General features: G+C 47.9%; 1 protein-coding gene across 1 annotated transcript in view; it reads left to right on the top strand.

Moving 5' to 3' along the window:
• MYO7A (myosin VIIA) overlaps nt 1-22,815 on the top strand; it is a 146,783-nt gene that overhangs the window by 108,272 nt on the left and 15,696 nt on the right. Inside the window, exons 32-42 of the mRNA XM_063127222.1 lie at nt 1,500-1,617; nt 4,780-4,906; nt 6,078-6,247; nt 8,386-8,576; nt 10,622-10,746; nt 13,713-13,870; nt 15,365-15,518; nt 16,828-16,983; nt 19,512-19,617; nt 20,208-20,321; nt 22,527-22,614. Coding sequence (XP_062983292.1) covers nt 1,500-1,617; nt 4,780-4,906; nt 6,078-6,247; nt 8,386-8,576; nt 10,622-10,746; nt 13,713-13,870; nt 15,365-15,518; nt 16,828-16,983; nt 19,512-19,617; nt 20,208-20,321; nt 22,527-22,614 — 1,507 coding nt within the window. The remainder of the gene's footprint in view (nt 1-1,499; nt 1,618-4,779; nt 4,907-6,077; nt 6,248-8,385; nt 8,577-10,621; nt 10,747-13,712; nt 13,871-15,364; nt 15,519-16,827; nt 16,984-19,511; nt 19,618-20,207; nt 20,322-22,526; nt 22,615-22,815) is intronic.

Below are 22,815 nucleotides of genomic sequence, written 5' to 3'. Positions count from 1 at the left end.
TGTCCTTTTAGAATGGGGGCGGGGGGCGGGGAACGCCGAGAAGTAGGGAAGCCATTGAATGACAGATGTTTGGAAGAAAGGAAGTGCTGCCCCCTGGAGAACCCTGGAGGGTCAAATTTGGCCCCTGGGCCTGAGCTTCTACGGCCCTGTTTTAAGGTGTGGCATATTACGGCAAGAATTCTGCTCTCCTAAAACTGAAATTTAATTTCAACCTATGCGCTAATAACAAGCCCAGTGTCCAAGTCTGGATCCATACGTAGTCAAAACGGCACCATCCATGCACAAGAGAAGTATCGGGAGCCTCTGAGTAAGGTGACCGTATGAAAAGGAGGACAGGGCTCCTGTATCTTTAACAGTCGCATAGAAAAGGGAATTTCAGCAGGTGTCATTTGTATATATGGAGAACCTGGTGAAATTCCCTCTTCATCACAACAGTTAAAGCTGCAGGAGCCCTGCCCAGAGTGTCCAGATACAAAAAAGGGCAGGGCACCTGCAGCTTTAACTGTTGTGATGAAGAGGGAATTTCACCAGGTTCTCCATCTATACAAATGACACTTGCTGAAATTTCCTTTTCAATATAACCGTTAAAGATACAGGAGCCCTGTCCTCCTTTTCATATGGTCACCCTACCTTTGAGGAACCCCAAGATTGGTGGGGTGGTGAGGGTGGGATCCAAAACATCTCAATAAGGATCGAGTGTGCTCTCTGGGCATGCTGGGAAAACACCAAAAAAACTAGAGGGGAACATGAGACCGGGGGGGGGGGGGGGTTGCTGGTTGTTGGCTTCCACAGGCACATAGCTGACCACTGTGCAAACAGCATGTAAGGCTCTTCTTAGGTTCTTATTTTCTTTTTGTTCCCTTGTTTTGGTTTTCACATCTCTTTTGGCATTGGAGAGTCTTTGGAATGGGACACGGCTCCTATATTTACATTGCTAAAGGACGTAAACCAGGCTGTCTGATCCACCCTGCAAAATGTTTGTGGAGATGTATCAGATTGGTACAGTGGTGGCGGACGGCTACAGTGTGAATGGGGCGGTGAATCCGCTCTGGGTTTCAGTCAGAACTCTGAGAGCTCCATTAAGAGTTCTGGCTGGTTCTGAGTGAAACCCGGAGTGGATTCACCGGCCCACTGACATTGCACCGTGGAGGGCTCCTTTAGAGTTCAGGCTGGTTCTGAGTGAAACCCGGAGTGGATTCACCGGCCCACTGACATCAGAGCCACCAGCTCCATTAAGAGTTCTGGTTGGTTCTGAGTGAAACCCAGAGTGGATTCACCGGCCCACTGACATTGCACCGTGGTGGGCTCCTTTAGAGTTCTGGCTGGTTCTGAGTGAAACCCGGAGCAGATTCACCGGCCCACTGACATCAGAGCCACCAGCTCCATTTAAAGTTCTGACTGGTTCTGAATGAAACCCAGAGCAGATTTGCTGTCCCACTGACATCGGAGCCATCAGCTTCCACTGACTTGGTATCCCCTTCCCCTTCTCTTCCCTGCAGGGAATCTATACCCAGAAAAGAGCAGATCCCAAAAAAGTCAAGGAAGAGGTGGTGGATTTTGCTCGCTACAAGTGGCCTTTGCTGTTCTCCAGGTTCTATGAAGCTTTCAAATTCTCAGGTAATGCAAGAAAGATGGCCGGGTTGTAGGCTGGAGTGCTCGCAGGTATAGGAAGCAATGGACGTTGGTGGAGAAAATGATGCTCCGTTAAGCCAGGGATGGAGAAACTTTTTCCTATCGAGGTCTGATCAAAACCCTTTTGGGACCCACATTGCAGCAGTGGTCACGGACAGAACCAAAAGTGGGTGGGGCCAGAACCAAAAATGGGCGGAGTTAGGAATGTGACTGTTACATTTGTTTGGGGGCCTTCCTAGACGAGGCCTTAGCGCGCCTTGAGACCCGGTTTCCCTGCTGTGCGTCCAGATGACGCACAGGGGAATCTGGGCCCAGGCCGCAGTGAGGCCTCCTCCACCGTGCCATAAGCAAAGTCGCTTATGGCGCGCCTTTTTCTCAGCCCTGGCCTCAGGCTGGAGCTGCGAAACGTGTGGGAAGGTCCGCTGCTTTTTGCGGCTACTCGCTTACTCGCGAGTAGCCGCGAAAAGCCACGGACCTGGCACAGCGCTCGTACGAGCGCTGTGCCCATTGTGCCAGGGGGTGGGTGATCCGGGGGGGGAGATGGCGGAGGGCGACGAAGGAGATGGTGAGGGGGGGGCGGAGGGCGACGAAGGAGACGGCGAGGGGGGCGGATGGGGGGGATTTAATAAAAAAACCCTTACCTTCTCCGGCGGCTTCGGGCCCCACATGGCCCCTTTTTTAAAAAAAAAAACATGGCCGACGCTGCAGGGCTTCCGTCGTCCCTGCGGGTCGGCCGTCTAGGAGGCTGGGCGGCGCGCGTTAAACTTAGCGCGCCGTAGCCCCGCCTCCCTGCCGGCTTATCCCGGCAGGTCTAGCAAAGCCCTGGGTTGCAATGCGGCACCCTGTCAGGAATTGACTTTAGCAGAGATTTAAGCAGTAACACAGCAGCTTCAGCGTTTGATTCTTCTGTATGGATAATATTGAGCTCTTGTTTCTCAGAAAAGAAAATATACTCACAACGCGTATAGCTTTTCTTCAGTAAAGATTTTACTGAGGCATAACATCTTCTGTACAAAATCATCTAGCATACAAAATATCACCATCCAGCATCCACTCACACCACTATTACATCTGTACAACTTTATATACATTTCATACATGGTATTGCACCCAGTTTCATCAGCCAATCATTCAATCAACAGTTGTCAGGAGGCCTTGACATTTTACAGTCTAGTAATGATGTGTAACACCTGTAGAGAATCGAGGATCCAGTAGGGTGACCCTATGAAAAGAAGGACAGGGCTCCTGTATCTTTAACGGTTGTATTGAAAAGGAAATTTCAGCAGGTGTCATTTGTATATATGAGGAATCTGGGGAAATTTCCTCTTAATCACAGCAGTTAAAGCTGCAGGTGCCCTGCCCTCTTTTAAATCTGGTCACTCTAGTATAGCTCCTGCAGGTTTAACTGTTGTGACGGAGGGAATTTCGCCAGATTCTCCATATATACAAATGACACCTGCTGAAATTCCCTTTTCTATGCAACTGTTTGTCGGGGTATTGATTGATTTTCCAGAGTGCGTGCTGACTGCGAAGTACTGGAAGCACACTGGTTGCTGGCTTTTAAGTCTTACTTGAGGAATAAATCAAGTACTCACGTCTGCTTTATCAGTAAGAAACTTTTACTGACAATAGATAAATCCTTTACAAAATGGTCATAGAATATTTATAGCTTCTTCACCAAACAAAATAATAACGGTAACAACCTGACAGCAACCTAACAAAAAACTTGACAACAAGTTGTCTTTAAACATGGACATCTTAAATACATTTTCCCCTTGGCTCAATTCACCAATTGTCTCTTTTACAAGTCTTGCACGTAGACCAGAAAACTGCCATGCTGAACTGCTGGCCGAGACAATTTTGCCAAGCACACATTTAACTCCTTAAAGTCCTTTTCTTTCTTCTGTGGATAAAAATGTCCCCAACACTGTTAAAGATACAGGAGCCCTGTCCTCCTTTTCATATGGTCACCCTAGATCCAGAGATTGTGCAAACATCCAGTTTTTTCTTCTTCTTCCAGGGCTTAACTCTCTGTAGGTAAATTTTCCAGCCCTGACACACCCAGGCATTCTCCTTCCCCAATTTGTTCAAGGTTCTCTCCAGCTTTTAGTTGTGGGAACAGAACGGGATGGTGTATGTGTGTAAATAATAGCAATAACCTAGAGCAGTGATGGTGGGGGCCATGACCTAGGGAGGGGAGAATGGCTTTAGGAGAGTCCAGGGTTCTGGATTGAGAGGCCAGAAGGTCTTCATTTGGCCTTTGGCCTAGTGGTTCCTGTTCTTTGTATTAAGCCATGTTCTGTCTGTGGCCCTAACAGCTGTATTCTCGATCTGTTCCAGCGACCAGGATGTGTTTTGTATTCTCACCTCCCTCCCCCATTGCAATTGCTATAGGTCAGGCATGTTTTAGATATAGATGGAATAGGCATAGATGGAATATTTTCAGAGTAAGAGGGTGCACTGGAAAATGTCTTCTCAGCATTCATTACAGACAGAGCATTCTCTCTCCCCGGACACGCTTCGCAAATCTGGTTCTACAAGTTTCCAGGGCAATTAGTCTGAATGGGAGAAAATCGGGGGCGGGCAGCATTTATTGGCTAATGTCAGTGACGTCCACAACACCCTCCCCCAGTCCCCAGAGCAGTTTAGCAAGATTTTTTTTTTTAATGTTGGTGATTTGGAGAAGGGTGGGGTAAGGTGAAGTATGGACGTAGAAAGAATGAAAACTACTTGGGGAGGTGGAAGGAAGATGGCCAGTGCAACATTTGCCGTTGCTGGAATGCATGTCTGTAACCCAAGTTGCAAAGATGGACTCATACCCAATATGACTGCTTTGAAAATCGTCTTCTTGTCTTCGGTTTAAAAGAGTATTTGAGTGACAACTTGCTCAATCTGACCTTATAAATAAAATTATAAAGACGCCATTGCCAGGATCCAAGGAACTGAAACTCAGGGGAACAGCTCGAACTTCATTTGTTCTTTCGGGTCTAATGCTTCCACTACCAAGGAGCCAAGCCTCATTCCTTTTAACAAGTGGCTTGTTTCTTCAGCAGTGGGAAGAAACAGCAAAAAAAAACCTCAAGTTGGAGATGCGGTTCCCTTTCATGCTAAGGAGATTATTTTCATCACATCTCTTTTTAACCCCAGGTCCCAGCCTACCCAAAAACGATGTGATTGTAGCTGTGAACTGGACGGGAGTGTACTTTGTGGATGAACAAGAACAGGTCCTCCTGGAACTTTCCTTTCCAGAGATCACTGCTGTCTCCAGCAGTAGGTAAGGCAGTAAAAAGTCAGTGAATCAGTAAATAAATTCAGGCGGAGTCGTGCACTGTGTTAAAATGTGCCATTCTCAGCTCTCGAGGGAACTGGTTTAGCCACTAAGATGGCGCATTCTTTATTTGTACTGTCCCAAAGACCATCCCAGCCACTTTCTCCATACTAGCTAGGAGTCACAGATAAAGGACTCTGTAATCCCATCCTCCCCAATAGTATAGTGCAGTGGTTCCCAAACTTTTTCAGGTCACCGCCCCCTTGGTTCCACAAACTCATGCCCAGTGCTCCCTACCCTACACTATAAAAATCATTATTCAGAATAGTGGTTTTCAATGACCCACTAAGGAAGATAATAACATTAACATAGAATCATAGAATCATAGAATAGCAGAGTTGGAAGGGGCCGACAAGGCCATCGAGTCCAACCCCCTGCTCAATGCAGGAATCCACCCTAAAGCATCCCTGACAGATGGTTGTCCAGCTGCCTCTTGAATGCCTCTAGTGTGGGAGAGCCCACAACCTCCCTAAGTAGCTGATTCCACCGTCGCACTGCTCTAACAGTCAGGAAGTTTTTCCTGATGTCCAGCCGGAATCTGGCTTCCTTTAACTTGAGCCCGTTATTCCGTGTCCTGCACTCTGGGAGGATCGAGAAGAGAGCCTGGCCCTCCTCTTACATTCAAACCAGTAACATATAATTGAATATTTATTTATTCAAAATCTAATTACATTTTTTTAGTTTATTCAATTTAACTTGATCCAGTGATGTCATCTTTTCAAAGTCTGGTAGTAATTTAGCAAGAATATTAGATATCACATTTAGTAACTAGGGTAGAGTACCTCGCTATTCTGTAAATTCTTAATGTGATGGATGGGCTTGATAATGTCTGGTTTAAAGTCACTTAACATGAGTCTTAAATCACCGCATTTAGTAATCCCGCAGGTAACCTGGACCCAAACCATTTAGGGCTTTAAAGGTAATGACCAACACTTTGTACGTTGCCCGGAAACTAATTGGCAGCCAGTGGAGTGATTTTAATGTTGGGGTAATATGCTCACCCCTAGATGTACCGGTGATAGAATAGGGTAGGATGAACCCAGGGTTTAGCCTTTCTATCGTATTCTCAGGCTGATGTGATAACACCGGGTGTCTTTTTCTGTGACGCTTGTTCTAGAGGGGGGAAACTGCAAGGGCAGAGCTTCACCTTGGCCACCATCAAAGCCGACGAATACACGTTCACCTCCAACAATGCAGAAGACATCCGGGACCTTGTGGTAACATTTCTGGAAGGGCTGAGGAAGCGATCCAAGTTCGTGGTCACGCTCCAAGACAACCCAAATCCCAGTAAGGAAACGGAGCTGAACTAAACGTTTCTGGGGAAATCACAGCATTCAAGCCCTAAAATGGGGATTGGGTCCATTAAGACACCTCATTTGTTTTGTACCTGGAGGGCTGGAGGAGTGAGTAAAGCTCAGAAAATAGTGTTCTTTTCTTTCCTTCTCTTTCTCTCTCTCTCTCTCTCTCATTCATTCATTCATTCATTCATTCTCTTTCCACACTGCACATACTTAAACTATGAAGTTAGCTACTATAAGAAGTGCCCTGCTGAATCAAACCAAGAGTCCATCTAGTCCAGCGCTCTGTTCACACAGGGACCACCAACCAACTGTCAACCAGGAACCCACAAGCAGGACATGGGTACAACAGCACCCTCCCACCCACATTCCCCAGCAATTGATTGACATAGGCTTATTGCCTCTGATATTGGAGGTAGCACATATCCGTCAGGACTAGTAGCCATTAAGAGCCTTCTCTTCCAGGAATTTATCCAACCCCCTTTTAAAGCCACCCAAATTGGTGGCCATCTCTACATTTCGTGACAGTGAATTCCATACTTTAGCTATGTGCTGTGTGAAGAAGTCCATCCTTTTATCTGTCCCAAACCTCCCACCCATCAGCTTCATGGGATGGCCCCACTGGGTTCTAGTATTATGGGAGAGGAAGAAAAATGTCTCCCTCCCCACTTTCTCCACACCAGGCATAATTTTGTACACCTCTGTCATATCTCCCCTTAGCCTCATTTTCCCCCCAAGCTAAACTATCCTAGCCATTGTAACCTCCTCTCATAGGGGAGATGCTCCAATCCCTCGATCATTTTAGATGCCCTTTTCTGCACTATAAGATGTGGTGATGGCATGGTTCTCGTTCACGCAAAGTGAGCACCAATCAAGAATGGAAATTGGGCACGAGACAAGAGCGAGGTGATGCAAGAAGAATGCTAGCAATCTCAAACCTGGCTCACTTACCCATTTGGAAAACACCCTGCTTGACTTGTGTGTACACCACAGCATCCTCAGTAGAGCCAGTGTGGTGCAGTGGCTAAAGTGTTGGACTGGGAGTTGGGAGAGCCGAGTTCTAGTCCCCACTTGGCCATGGAAACCCAATGGGTGACTTTGGGCCAGTTGCAGGCCTGGTTCAGACAACACGCTAAACCATGCTGCTTAACTACAAAATGGTTAAGGGAATGCATGCATTTCCTTAACCATTTTGTGGTTAAGCAGCATGGTTTAGCGTGTTGTCTGAACCAGGCCACCGACTCTCAGCCCAACCTACCTCACAGGGTTGTTGTTGTGAGGATAGAAACAGAGAGGAGGAGGAGGGTTATGTACGCCGTCTTGGGTTCCTTGGAGGAAAAAAGGCAGGATAAAAATGATGTAGTAGTAGTAGTAGTAGTAGTAGTAATAGAATCGTCAGCAGCACACAGATGTTTATTGAGAGAGGCTCGGGGTTCCTTGGTAGACAAGTTAATAGAAAAAGGGATCCCTGAAGCCCTGAAGTTTGAAAAGCACTGTGCCATGGGGAGGATCCACATGTCAAGTGATGCTATAAGACTTTACGTGGAGAGTTGTTACCCAAAAGTGGTCTCCTACATAAAAAAAGATACCACAGCGACTGGTCTTAAAGTAGTCGTCTTCTCCTACACCTGCCCCATTCATCTGTCTTAACAGCTTGAGAAACGTGTTGTCTGGCGGGAAAACTCCACGCAATGCTGGAGTTTTGGTGGAAAACACTCCACACAGAAAAACCACGCTGAGCAGAGGAGAGTTCCTGCACAACCATTGTGTTGCGTGTTGTGTGGCGGGCTCCGTGGAGTTTTCCGTTGAGTTGACTTTTCCCACTGGCTACAGAGTTCCCTGGCAAAAGCGGTGAAAGGAGCGAGTGCCACTCTAGGAGAGCCTGCTGGGATTTTTCTTTTGGCAGCAATGGCTGATGGGATACCATCAGGAGGACCGGGAGAGGAGAGAAGGCAGAGGAACTGTCACTCAAACATCACGATGGATTTTACTGAGGTCCACAGTCACACAACGGTGGAGTTAGAACATGTTGTGTGGGAAGTTCCCCCTAAAAACTCAACCGTTGAGTAGAGTTTTCACACTGCGTTGACTAACATGTTGTCTGAACTGAGCCTCTGTCTCCTGCAGCAGGTGACGAATCGGGCTTCCTCAGCTTTCTCAAAGGAGACTTGATCGTCCTGGACCAGGACACAGGAGAGATCGTGATGAACTCTGGCTGGGCCAACGGAGTCAATGACAGGACGAAGCAGAAAGGAGACTTTCCGACAGATTCGGTTTACGTCCTGCCCACTGTCACCATGCCTCCGCCGGAGATTGTGGTAAGCTGCCGAAAGAGGCTAAGATGCCTTCAGCTGGGCAGCCATCCCTAGGGGTTCTTCTAGGGGCAAAGAACCAAGCATGGGGCAGTATCCGAGAGAGCTGCTCCACCTATGGCGTTTCTGTTGAACTTGTAGGATCCACTACGTGCACAGCGGGGCTTTTGAGCTTCTAAAAATAACCCCGGACTCATTTCTGGATCAGGACAGGACAGTGGAGTTACTTTCTGCAAACCCCACTGACCTGCCCCATTCCAGAAACCAGCATTTTCGCCCATTTTGACTTATTTTTAGAACCGCAAGAGCCCTGTTGTGCAAACGATGGGTCCTGCAGGCATACCGGCTCATTAGGATACTGCCCACATTAATATGAAATAGCCAGATTTTCCCAACTTCTTTTGGATGTCTAAAATAAAAATGATCTGGACTTGGGATTGGTTCAGGGACAGATTGGGCATGGGAAATGTAGTCATTCCCACGATTCCTGAGACGTTTAGATGCCACTACACAGGCTTGCAGCAGAAGCATCTAGGACTGTAGTTCCACCTGTGCCAGTCCTGCAGAGGACTGAGCCGTACCCCCCCTCCACTCCAAATCCCCCTTGCTGATGGTAAGTTCCACCCGGTGGGGGTGAGATCTAGGGGAGAGCTTTATTCACCACAAGAACGCTACTGCAATGCCCAGAATGGTTCCAGTTTGGATTGGGCGAGATCCTGAACACTTTGGGGTCCAATCCCAAGTTGATCTAGGGGCAGATTCCTACAACCTAGTGACCAAGCCTCTGATTTCAGAGTTTGCTGCTTCTCTCTTTCTGTCAGTTTCACTTACTTGGACTTAGGCCAGACCTACACCAAGCAGAATATAGCACTATGAAAGTGGTATATAAAAGGCAGGAGCCACACTACTGCTTTGTAGCAGTATTGAAGTGCACTGACAACTGTTGGGGCCCATTGACACAGACCATGGCCGTAGCTAGACCTAAGGTTTGTCCCAGGATTGTCCCGGGGTCGTCCCTGCCTGCTCCCGGGATATCCTGTGTGTCATTTACATGAACAGGGATGACCCCAGGAAGATCCCGGGATAAACCTTAGGTCTAGCTAAGGCCCATATACTGCTTTCATACCACTTTCATAGTGTTATATCCTGCTTGGTGTAGATATATCAATGGGCCCCAATAGTTGTCAGTGCACTTCAATACACCGATTCTGGCCCGCTTGCATTGGCTGCCTATATGTTTCCGAGCCCAATTCAAGGTGCTGGTTTTAACCTATAAAGCCCTACACGGCTTGGGACCACAATACCTGATGGAACGCCTCTCCCGACATGAACCTCCCCGTACACTGCGCTCAACATCTAAGGTCCTCCTCCAAGTGCCTACTCCGAGGGAAGCTCGGAGGATGGCAACAAGGGAGAGGGCCTTTTCGGTGGTGGCCCCCCAATTATGGAATGATCTCCCCGACGAGGCTCACCTGGCGCCAACATCGTTATCTTTTCGGCACCAGGTCAAGACTTTTCTCCCAAGCATTTAACAGCATTTAACAACATATGCTAAGTTTGTTGTTGTTGTTTTTAATGGACCCCAGAACTGCTGTTCTTTAAATGGATACTGTTGTTTTATACTGTTGTTTTTATATTTTTGATGGTTTAAAATTTTTTATACTTTTTAATGTCCACTGTTTTTAACTTTTGTAAACCGCCCAGAGAGCTTCAGCTATGGGGCGGTATATAAATTTAATAAATAAATAAATAAATAAATAAATAAATTATTACCACTATAAAGCAGTAGTGTAAATCCTGTCTTAGTTGCAGTAAGGCATGGGAACTAGGGGATTGTTGTTTTCAGGAAGGAAGGGAGCTGTTGTTATAAAGGAAGTAAGGGAGGTGTCATTGCTGTACCCAGCAAGGCTGTGTGTGTGCAAAAAAAACCACCCAGGGGGACCACATGTTACCCCCGGCCTACGTGGTACCCCGCCTTGCTCTACCAGATTCATCCCTGTTCATTGCTTGACTGTGCCACAAATGACACTGGCCTTTTCTCTGCGCTCCAGGCCTTGGTTACGATGACACCGGACCAGAGGCAGGACGTCATCAGGACAGCCCAGCTGGTGATGTCTGACAGCGAAGAGAGGATGAAGCCGTATACCCTGGAAGAGTTCTCCTACGATTATTTTAGGTAACGCGTGAAAAACCGAGCGGGAAGGGCTATAGGCCTACCAAACGTGCAGCTGGCCCCCTCTCCCTGTCTCCCCCTATGTGCTGGGGCACTCGAGCTTTTGCTGTCACTGGTCAACCATGGCTTAAAGAGGAGGAGGAGAGGGCAAAGAGAAGCCACCAAGCATGGCCAGAGCTACTGATAACTGCCATCTTCTTAGTACATCTTCTTAGTACTATGTCTCTGCAGAGGCCATCAGTGGGGGAGGAAGCAGCAGCCAGGCACCTCTCCACCATGCCTGGGTCCAGCTCCAGCTGAGAGCCCCCTCCCTCCTGCTACCAACTGTCAACTGTAACTGCTGAACTATGCAACTAAGATTGTAGTGCCTGAATTTGCTTTCCTTTTCCCCCTCCTCCTCCCTCCCAATCCCCTTTCCTTTTGTGTCATGTCTTTTAGATTGTAAGCCTGTGGGCAGGGACTGTCAAGAAAGACTTTTGTAAGTCGCCATGAGAGCCTTTTTTGGCTGAATGGCGGCATAAAAATGCTTAAATAAATAAATAAATAAATACATCTGATGGAACCCTTAAGCAAAAGAACATAAGAAGAGCCATGCTAGGTCCGACCAAAGGCCTACCTAAAGATGTAAAATTTCCAGAAATTTTGACGCCATGGGGAAAAACTGAGGTTTTTTCTGGGGGGAAACAGAAATTTTTGGAAAAATTGAAATAATGCAATATTAGCACTTTTTACAGATTGAAAGTCACTTTGTTACTTTAGGAACATAAAATGTAATTATGTCCAAGTTGGTCTGGCATAAAATTATTACATTTGGTATATTAAAAGTTCAGTGTATTCAAACAATTATTACAAATTTAATTTACTTTTTTTTAACTTTTTTTTGGTAACAAATAGAGCTACAAGCTCCTGAACTGTTAGGAACACCTGAACTGTAAGGAATCTCTTTGGTTCTGCTGGTTTATGAGGACAAGGCAAAACACAATTTTAAAGAACAACAACTGAAAAAACCACCAACTTTAGTAACAAAGAAAATTATTTATGTCTCCGCTAGTCCTCCAGTGTCAAGACATAACGCCCCCATTCCCATAAAAAGAACTGAGAAAAATGGGAGGGGGGCACCAAGGTTCAATGAATATGCATAAAATTTAATCAGACTCATTTTCTGACCTATAGCTATCACTATTAGTTTCAGTCTCTGCTTCCATGGCAGTGCTGCCCCCTAGAGGCAGAAATGCATCTCGCTCTTGCATTTGAGAGTTGTAGTCTCAGTTTGCAACCTAGGACTTGCTTGTCCTTGGTGCACAGACATTGTAATAATCTGATACTGTACAGTTTTTAGAAATCATTTGGAGAAGTAAATATCTGAACACCTTGCCTTAAACATTTTATTCATCATGCTAAAATAAAACATCCCGTAATCTGTTTTTTCTTCATTTTTTTCAATTTTTTCAATTTTTTGGAAAAAAAACAAAAAAGGCTTAGGGAAAAAACCGGGGGGACAGGGGGACGGACTGATTTTTTCCTATTTTTCCTGTTTTTTTTCCGGGCCTTCACATCTCTAAGCCTATCTAGTCCAGCCTTCTGGCCAACCAGAGGCCTATGGGAAACCCACAGGCACGGCATGAGTTCATGCTTCCTAGCAACTGGTGCCCAGGCATACCGCCTCTGAGGCTGGACGGGCACTTAGCCATCAATAGCCTTATCCTCCATGGATTTACCTCCTTTTAAAGCCATCCAAGCCTGTCTCTCCTGAGATGCACAGGAAAGCATCCCAGCCAGCTTCGCATTCTTGCTTGAGGAATTGTGACTTATCACCCCTGTTTTGTTGTGGGGACGGCAGTTGTCAGATTCCAGTGGGCCCTCAGAAATGGCGGCATTAAGAAACAAGAGGGCCATATGAGTACCTCAGGGGAACCCCGGTGATTGCAAGTACTAAAAAACCAAAACAAACCTAAGTGGGCAACTCCTGCCCCCGCGCGCACCCCCCCCCAAGAAGAACCCCAGCCCAATGAGGCCAGAGTACACATAATAATAACCATGGAATATTGAGTCTCAGTTGAAAAGGGGGGGGGGAATGAGGCCCGGTAAGGAAGAGAAGAGACGGAGAATAGTCCGGCTGGTTTGGAAGGAAAGGCTGGCTGAAACCTTGAACAGGAGTGTGCCTGTGAGGGAGGGGGGATAACACTGCAACATTTTGTTGCAGCTGCCACTTCTTAAAATCCAGAAACAGTATTGTTAGTTGAAAAGACCGATTGTAAATAGTCGTAGTAAGTAGCTGTAATGGGTTGGATCCAAGCGAAGTTTAGTTGAACATCAGTCCCATTGAAATCAACGGGATGTAAGTTAAGTCATGACTAACTTGCTCCTCTGCTTTCAATGGGAATGAAATTCGACTAATTTTGATCCAACCAAACTGATAGCAAGAAGAAGAAGAAGAAGAAGAAGAAGAAGAAGAAGAAGAAAAAGAAAAAGAAGAAGAAGAAGACATCTCTCTTTTCTCACTTATGGTTTTTCTAGATGAACGTTATCAGGCTTTGCCAAATCATGCTGTCTTTTACTGATCCAGAAATTCCCTGACTACTGAGCATGTTTTAAGTTTGACTGCTTTCTGGATGTTGGCGTGCATGTATTTTGGTAGGCCCAGTCTCTGAAGGTTTTCTGCATAGTTTTTTGGATGTCACTAACGGAATAACTGTAACTTTTCCCTGTTGCCATAGTTCTTTAACTTCCATGGCCAGTGGTGTATATTTCTCTCTCTCGATGATGATAATGACGTATTCACAAATGAGAAGTTTTCCTTATTGGAAATATGTGAGAACTTCCTCCCCGCACATCCTGGTCATGACCTGTGCGGTAGTACTGGCGTCAACATCCTTCCCAAAGGCTCTGCATTGTGAACTGTGAGACATCGCTGTCCATGTGCGTTCCTTCGTTTGTTTGTCTCACGGCTTCCTTTTTCCTTCTTCTAGGCCTCCTCCCAAGCACACCCTAAGCAGGGTCATGATCACCAAAAACCGAGGGAAAGACAAGATGTGGTCCTACACCCGGGAACCTCTCAAGCAGCCCTTGCTGAAGAAGATCCTGGGCAGTGAGGAGCTCTCGCAAGAAGCCTGCATGGCCTTCATTGATATCTTTCCAAGTTGCCGGACTGAACCGACAGGCACAAAACGGCCCGTTGGGAGACGATGGGCGGCTTTGCCCACCGCTTGCCCAGAGCTGGGTGTCTTCATGATCTGTTAGCGGCCCCAGATGGGCCTTTCGTCAGGCTTAGCTTTTGAAGCTGGGGGTGTAGCGCAAACAGAGCCGGTGCCAGACTATTTTGTGCCCTAGGCAAGGCGAGCTACTTGCACCCCCCCCCCAAATTGCGCGGAAGTCCAAACGTGTGCGCCGAGTGGAGAGCTGAGCCTGGGAGCGGATCTACACAGAGTCGTCGGAGCGCCCTGAAGGCGCTTGCGTGAGGCTCCAGGGCGCCCCGAAACTCCTAGTGTAGATAGAGGCGGAGGAGGAGGCGGTGGCGGCGGCCCCGCATCGCCCCTCGCGGGGACGGGGCGAAAAGTTTCGGGTTCTCCGGCCGCGTCCTTGCCACCACCGCCCACCTCCACTGTCGTAATTCTGTTCTTCTTTGCCTCCCCCAACTCTGGGAAAGGAAGCGCAGGCTGCGCAGTGACAGCGGGAGAGCAGGATGCTGCGGGTGGAGGACGTGCTCCGCCGCAGCCCTCTCCATCGCCGAGTCACTGAAGAGGGAGGAAGGGAGGAGGAGGAGGAGGAGGAGGCAGCAGTGGGGTGGACACGCTGGAGAAAAAGGCGGCGAGAAGGAGAGGTCAGGATAACCCCAGGCCGGAGAGCCCGGAAACTTTTCGCCCCGTCCCCGCAAGGGGCGATGCGGGGCCGCCTCCTCCTCCTCCTCCTCCTCCTCCTCTGCCTCTATCTACACTAGGAGTTTCGGGGCGCCCTGGAGGCGCACGCAAGCGCCTTCAGGGCGCCCCAACGACTCTGTGTAGATTTGCTCTGGCTCACTTCGATTTGGGACCGAGCCGTCTGGAATTCACCGGGACTTACTTCCGTGCGAACGCAACCCGCTATGCAGCCTGGCGTCCCGATCCCCTCCGCACGTTTACTCGGGGGAATAAGGCTTCCGAGTAAGGAGGCATAGGCGGATCGGGCCACACTGGTGCCTCCCGGTGCAATGCTTTCTCGGATGCAAGTCCCATTGATCCACGCACGCAGGATTGGGAAGCAGGAGAGTTTGCCTTGCGAGGAGTACACAAGTCCCTAGCTTTCCTGGGGGAAGGGAGAGGGAGTCCCGCTTGCCCGCCTGTCTGGACATTTAGTTATCACCAAACCTAAAAACAGTTCTGGAATCGATTAAAACTCATCACGTGTTGCCAAATGCCTGGGAAAAGAGAAAAGTCTTGACCCAGCACCAAAAAGATAGCCGTGTTGGCACCAGGCAGGCCTCGTTGGAGAGATCATTCCACACTCGGGGGGCCACCACTGAAAAGGCCCTCTCCCTTGTTGCCGTCTTCTGAGCCTCCCTCGGAGTAGGCCCCCAGAGGAGGATGTTAGATGTTGAGTGTAGTGTTCAGGTAGGTTCGTTATACCCTTAACGAGACCTGTGCACCCGTCCTGAAGTATATGGGTGACTATCCGTCCAAAAGAACCCGCTCAGTGAACGAGCTAACAGACCAAATATTCGAAGGGGCCTTGAAAGCTGAACCCCTCAAAGACGAGATTTATTCGCAAATCCTGAAGCAGCTCACCGACAACCACATTAAGTAAGAGGTTTTACTTTCATAGAATCATAGAAATTGTGGAGTTGGACGGGACCACAAGGATCATCTACCAGCCTTTCTCAACCTGGGGCGCTCCAGATGTGTTGGAGTACAACTCCCAGAATGCCCCAGCCAGCTCTGCTGGCTGGGGCATTCTGGGAGATGCAGTCCAACACATCTGGAGTGCCCCAGGTTGAGAACCACTGATTCTAGTCCAACCCTCTGCAATGTGCAGGAAAACCAGTTAAATGATCCATTAGAGGTGGCTGTCCAGCCTCTGCTTAAAAACCTCCAGAGATGGAGAACCCACATAGGTAGACTGTTCCACTGTTTTACAGAGCTTTCCTTATATTTAATCGAAATTTAGGTAGCTGTAACTTATACCCATTATTTCAGGTCCTAATTTCTGTGGCCATGGGGAATAGCTCTTGACCATCTTCCCTGTGGCACCCTTTTAGGTACCTGGACACTACTAACTGTACCTTCCTGGAATGATGCTCATTTTGAAATCTTTTAGCCCAGGGGTGGGAAATTTAAAGGCATTTGAAGAGCAGGATATTCAAACCAATTACACAATGAGAAGTTGTGAGAATTGGAGGCTTGTGTTTTAAAAATCGGGGGGGGGGGTGTTTTTCTCGTATCATGTTTTGTCGCTTACTTTTGAGCAGATATGCTAAGAATTGAAAGGTCCTTTGCATGCCAGAAAGCTTTCGCATGTGCTTTATTTCTGAGTAGACACACAAAGAATTGAGCTGTGCTTTGCGTGCCTGAAAGCCGGTGCACCGCAACTTACTTCTGAGTAGACCTGCCTAGAACCGAGCTGTGGGTTTTTTTTATGCTTGGTGGGGGAAAGTCCACATGGGTAAGAATAGGGCGACCCTATGGAAAGGAGGGCAGGGCTCCTGTATCTTTAACAGTTGTATAGAAAAGGGCATTTCGGCAGGTGTCATTTGTATGCATGCAGCACCTGGTGAAGTTCCCTGTTCATTACAACAGTTAAAGCTGCAGGAGCCCTGCGCTCTTGATCAGCTACAAAAGAAGGCAGAGCTCTTGCAGCTTTGACTGTTGTGATGAAGAGGGAATTTCACCAGGTGCTGCATGCATAGAAATGACACCTGCTGAAATTCCTTTTTCTATGCAGCTGTTAAAGATACAGGAGCCCTGTCCTCCTTTCCATAGGGTCACCCTAGGTAAGAATGACATTTGTGAGCACCCGCATGCATGGTCAGCCCCACAGCGTACTCCGGGGTACCTCTGGGCTACTACCATGACACGTTTTATTCAGGGTGTATTTTGTTGTTGTGTTTTCAAGGTACAGTGAAGAGAAAGGGTGGGAGCTGCTTTGGTTGTGTACAGGCCTTTTCCCTCCTAGCAACGTCCTCCTGCCCCACATCCAGCGGTTTGTCCAGTCTCGGAAGCAGCACCCGCTCGCGACTGACTGCATGCAGAGGCTACAGAAAGCTCTGAGGTAAACTTCTCGCTCCGTGGAGAGGCGCTGCTGGCACGCAGAAGGCCTCACGTCCAAACCCTGGCATGTCGACTTAAAGAGCGCCAGGAATCCAGACTTGGAAAGACACTTGCTTGAGATCTTGGAGAGGCCTTGGGGCTGCCCGTACGTGGGGAATCATAGAATCATAGAATAGCAGAGTTGGAAGGGGCCTACAAGGCCATCGAGTCCAACCCCCTGCTCAATGCAGGAATCCACCCTAAAGCATCCCTGACAGATGGTTGTCCAGCTGCCTCTTGAAGGCCTCTAATGTGGGAGAGCCCACCACCTCCCATGGTAACTGATTCCATTGTCGTACTGCTCTAACAGTGAGGAAGTTTTTCCTGATGTCCAGCTGGAATCTGGCTTCCTTTAACTTGAGCCCATTATTCCGTGTCCTGCACTCTGGGAGGATCGAGAAGAGATCCTGGCCCTCCTCTGTGTGACAACCTTTTAAGTATTTGAAGAGTGCTCTCATGGCTCCCTCAATCTTCTCTTCTCCAGGCTAAACATGCCCAGTTCTTTCAGTCTCTCTTCATAGGGCTTTGTTTCCAGACCCCTGATCATCCTGGTTGCCCTCCTCTGAACACGCTCCAGCTTGTCTGCGTCCTTCTTGAATTGTGGAGCCCAGAACTGGACGCAATACTCTAGATGAAGCCTAACCAGGGCCGAATAAAGAGGAACCAGTACCTCAAGTGATTTGGAAGCTATACTTCTATTAATGTAGCCCAAAATAGCATTTGCCTTTCTTGCAGCCATATTGCACTGTTGGCTCATATTCAGCTTGTGATCTACAACAATTCCAAGATTTTTTTTTTTTTGTAGTACTGCTGAGCCAAGTATCCCCCATCTTGTAACTGTGCATTTGGTTTCTATTTCCTAAATGTAGAACTTGGCATTTATCCCTATTAAATTTCATTCTGTTGTTTTCAGCCCAGCACTCCAGCCTATCAAGATCACTTTGAAGTTTGTTTCTGTCTTCCAGGGTGTTAGCTATCCAATTTTTTGTCATCCGCAAATTTGATAAGCGTTTGATAAGCAAATTTGAAAGCCCCACGGGGGCTGAGAATCCACGGTGCGTCAGTTATATGATGCAGACGCAGCTGTGCAGCCACCACGGGGCTTTCCCACGAACTTGCGCATTGAAAAAGTTGGGGAGTTACCCCGACTTTCAGGAGCGAAGTCAGTACGGCTTTTCTGCCATGTGACCTCTTTCCAGGGCTGATCCGGGAGGCGGTCCTGGTGGAAGGCGATGGTCGATTGGTCGGCTTCCATCAAGAAGGGGGGGCAGCAGCTCTGGTATCCAGATGACCACTGTCAGATGAGCCAATACTGGGCTACACCGACCAATGATCTAATGGCGCAATCCTATGCACGTTCAGACAGAAAAAGGTCCTGTAACTCCCAGCATTCCCCAGCCAGTCCCCACGCGCCCTTTCCCTCCTCTTCAAGGTCACTTTTGTGAGCTTGGAGACGCAGCCGGTGCAGTTCTCTCCGCACCACCTGCAAGGCGGATGGTGTGGTGCTGGGGAGCACGTATTCCTTGGTCCGAGACTGGATTGCTGTGTCTGACCTTGGATCCCGGAATCCAACATATCCTACCCACCCCCAACCACACCCGAGACTCTGTCTAAGGCCCCTAGGGTGACTCCTTCCAATTTTTAAATGCTGAGCAACAGAGTTTTATGTGTCCATTCAAAGTTGTGTTCTTTTTTGGTGGGGGTGTGTCTGTATTTGTTAACTTCACTATGCGGTTATTCAGTCTTGATGTGCGTTCTGTGTGTTGAGATTATAAGCGAAGGTGGTTCCTTACTGCTATCCAGCATGTCTCTGTGGTGTAATAGTCTTCATAGAATCATAGAACAGCAGAGTTGGAAGGGGCCTACAAGGCCATTGAGTCCAACCCCCTGCTCAATGCAAGAATCCACCTCAAAGCATCCCTGACAGATGGTTGTCCAGCTGCCTCTTGAAGGCCTCTAGTGTGGGAGAGCCCACAACCTCCCTAGGTAACTGATTCCATTGTCGTGCTGCTCTAACAGTCAGGAAGTTCTTCCTGATGTCCAGCCGGAATCTGGCTTCCTTGAGCTTGAGCCCATTATACAGTGTGCTGCACTCTGGGAAGATCGAGAAGAGATCCTGGCCCTCCTCTGTGTGACAACATTTCAAGTCCTTGAAGAGTGCTGTCATGTCTCCCCTCAGTCTTCCCTTCTTCAGGTGAAACAGGCCCAGTTCTTTCAGTCTCTCCTCATAGGGCTTTGTTTCCAGACCCCTGATCATCCTCGTTGCCCTCCTTAGAGGGCTGCAAAATATGACATGGAAAACACATATTAATAAAGAAAAGGGAACTAGAAACACAGGGATTATTTCACGCTGCCGGGTGATTATTCCACCAAGGCTCCTCTCTCTCGGCAGCTTTCTCCTTCTTCTATTCATAGCCTCCCTTGAAGAGAGGATGTGATGCCAACAGCTGCCCAGACGATATGCCTATCGTAAGGTGTTTTGTTTTGTAGGAATGGATCTCGGAAATACCCTCCCCACTTGGTAGAAGTTGAGGCAATTCAGCACAAAACAACTCAGATTTTCCATAAAGTGTACTTCCCGGATGACACCGATGAGGTAAAAGCAAAATTCTTGACAGAATAGGTGAGGCCGTGGCCTCTGGGAGAGGAGCTACTGTCTGAGGTGGGCTGGGGAATTGGGGAGATAGGATCATAGATGATGGGGATACAGGACAGGGCCTTTTTCTGTTGTGGCACCCCCTGCTTTGAGATGGTTGGTTGCAGTAGAGGATGGTGGTTCCAATGTCAGTAGGGCGATGAATCCAGTCCAGGTTTTAGTCAGAACTCTAAAGGAGCTCCACACCTTGATAACTCCTTTAGAATTCTGACTGGTTCTGAGTGAAACCCGGAGTGGATTCACCGCCCCACTGACCTGGAGTGAAGGAAGTTGGGGTTTGGGTATCTACAGATACTAAGTAGGACCGAGCCAAGAATTCAAGAGTCAGAAATCCAGGTTCATAGCCTCTTTCGGAACCATTTCTCCAGAGACTGCTCCTGGTGAAAGCTAGCGGATGATGTCCTTTAGACTCCCAGGTCCCATGGCCTCCTCCAACGCCTCCTCCAAAGAGGAGAGGCCCGAACCAATTCACGCCTCGGTCCCAGGCCTTGACAAATCGGAGATGTGTGAACCTGAACTTTTCTCGGCAGGCGTTTGAAGTGGAATCGAGCACCAAAGCCAAGGACTTCTGTCAGAACATCTCCAACCGGCTGCTGCTGAAGTCGTCGGAGGGTTTCAGCCTCTTCGTCAAAATCTCTGACAAGGTGAGGGAGCGGGCCAAAGCAGCCTGGGATTTATTCGGCGTCTTGTCCGCAATTGTGGATGCCTCCGCAAGTCGTGCAAATCCCCATTGTGCCATTGAATGGAAGCATCCTTCACCAACCTGGTGCCCTCCAGGTGTGCACCCTGCTGGCTGGGGACTCCTGGGAGTTGTAGTCCAATACATCTGGAGGTCACCAGGTTGGGGAAGGCCAAAGTAAACTATTCTGCCTGTGCTGCAGCCACTGCCTTCCTCTTTCTCAGCTGAATGCACAGTGCTGGTTGTGGCAAATAAAGCAACAAAAAAATGGCTACCACATCTGGCTAATTCTCCCTTTCGCTCCCACAATGAAAGGCCTTTGCCATCCATGTGCCAAGATGAGGCTGCGTTCTTGGCTTCCCCTCCACTGTAGAAATAACTTTCCCGTGGAGATTCACCAAAGCCCTAGCCTGAGCATATTTTTTTCAAAGCGGCATAATACATTATTATTATTATTATTATTATTATTTATTTATATAGCACCATCAATGTACATGGTGCTGTACAGATAACACAGTACATAGCAAGACCCTGCCGCATAGGCTTACAATCTAATAAGTTGTAGTAAACAATAAAGAGGGAAGGAGAATGCAAACAGGCACAGGGAAGTGTAAACAGGCACCGGGTAGGGTAAAGCTAACAGTATAGAGTCAGAACAAACTCAATATTTGAAGGCTATAGGGAAAAGAAAAGTTTTTAGCTGAGTTTTAAAAGCAGTGATTGAGTTTGTAGTTCTCAAGTGTTCTGGAAGAGCGTTCCAGGCGTAAGGGGCAGCAGAAGAAAAAGGACGAAGCCGAGTAAGGGAAGTGGAGGTCCTTGGGCAGGTGAGAAGCATGGCATCAGAGGAGCGGAGAGCCCGAGCGGGGCGGTAGTGTGAGATGAGAGAGGAGAGATAGGCAGGAGCTAGACCGTGAAGAGCATTGAAGGTCAGCAGGAGAAGTTTATATTGGATTCTGGAGTGAATTGGAAGCCAATGAAGAGATTTCAGAAGTGGAGTGACATGGTCAGAGCGGCGGGCCAGGAAGATGATCTTAGCGGCAGAGTGGTGGACAGAGACCAGCGGACTGATGTGAGACGAAGGAAGGCCAGAGAGAAGAAGGTTGCAGTAGTCCAGCCGAGAGATAACCAGTGCGTGAACGAGAGTCTTGGCAGAAGAGACAGACAAAAATGGTCGAATCCTGGCAATATTATATAGGAAGAAACGACAGGATTTAGCTACTGCCTCAATGTGAGGAGTAAAGGAGAGCGAGGAGTCAAATATAAAGCCAAGACTACGAGCTTCCTTGACCGGAGTAAGCGTGACATCGTTGACAGTAAGAGAGAATGAGAGGTGAGGAGAAGGTTTAGGAGGAATAACAAGCAATTCAGTCTTTGCCATGTTAAGTTTCAAACGACGATGAAGCAGCCAGGCTGAGATATCTGAAAGACATGCCGAGATACGATCGTGAACATCTGGAGAAAGTTCCGGAGATGAAAGATATAATTGTGTATCATCGGCATACAGGTGATATTGGAGGCCGTGAGATTGAATAAGCTTGCCCAAGGGCAGCATGTATAGAGAGAACAACAACGGGCCAAGCACCGAGCCTTGAGGAACCCCAACTAAAAGGGGAAAAGAGGAGGACGAGCTGCCGTTAGCAGACACGCTGAAAGAGCGACCCTCTAGATAGGAGGCAAACCAGTTATAGACAGAGCCACAGAGTCCAAGGTCATGGAGGGAATCTAAGAGAAGATCGTGATCCACCGTGTCAAAGGCTGCGGTTAGATCAAGGAGAATAAGAATGGAATAATGGCCTTTAGACTTGGCAGTAAGAAGATCATTGGTGATCTTGGTAAGGGCTGTTTCAGTGGAATGCAAAGGACGGAAGCCAGATTGAAAGGGATCCAGAGCAGAGTTATTAGAGAGAAAGTCAAGACAACGAGAGTAGACCAGACGTTCCAGGATCTTTGAGACAAAGGGCAGGAGGGAGACAGGTCGGTAGTTAGACAGAGATAGCCTATCAAGAGTAGGTTTCTTGAGAATAGGAGAGACTGTAGCATGTTTAAAAGCAGAAGGAAATGACATGAAAGATTATGCTTGCATGTGCAGTAGGGCTCACTTGACAGGTATGATTGCAGGCTTGTGTTGTGTTTTTATTTCATTTTATGTTAATGGATTGCTTTCTTCCAGGTCATCAGTGTACCAGAAGGGGACTTCTTCTTTGATTTTGTCAGGCACCTGACAGACTGGATCAAGAAAGCCAGACCAGCAAAAGATGGTAAATGCCCCAAATGCTTGTCACATTCTTTTGATTCCAGAAGACTGGAGTGAGCCCTTATGGACACATGATTGAATTCTTTTCCTAGCCTTGATCTAGAACTCTTCTTCCTGATAATATAGTTTTCTGTATACAGGGGCTTTTATTTATGTATGGAGGAGCATCCCATCATGAGAGGCTTACCCCCTCTAATTTATTTAT

The sequence above is a fragment of the Elgaria multicarinata genome, chromosome 5 (assembly GCF_023053635.1).
Source record: "Elgaria multicarinata webbii isolate HBS135686 ecotype San Diego chromosome 5, rElgMul1.1.pri, whole genome shotgun sequence".
Classification (NCBI taxonomy): domain Eukaryota; kingdom Metazoa; phylum Chordata; class Lepidosauria; order Squamata; family Anguidae; genus Elgaria; species Elgaria multicarinata.
Note: the sequence above shows the minus strand (reverse complement) of the source record. Positions and strands in the feature narration are given on the sequence as shown.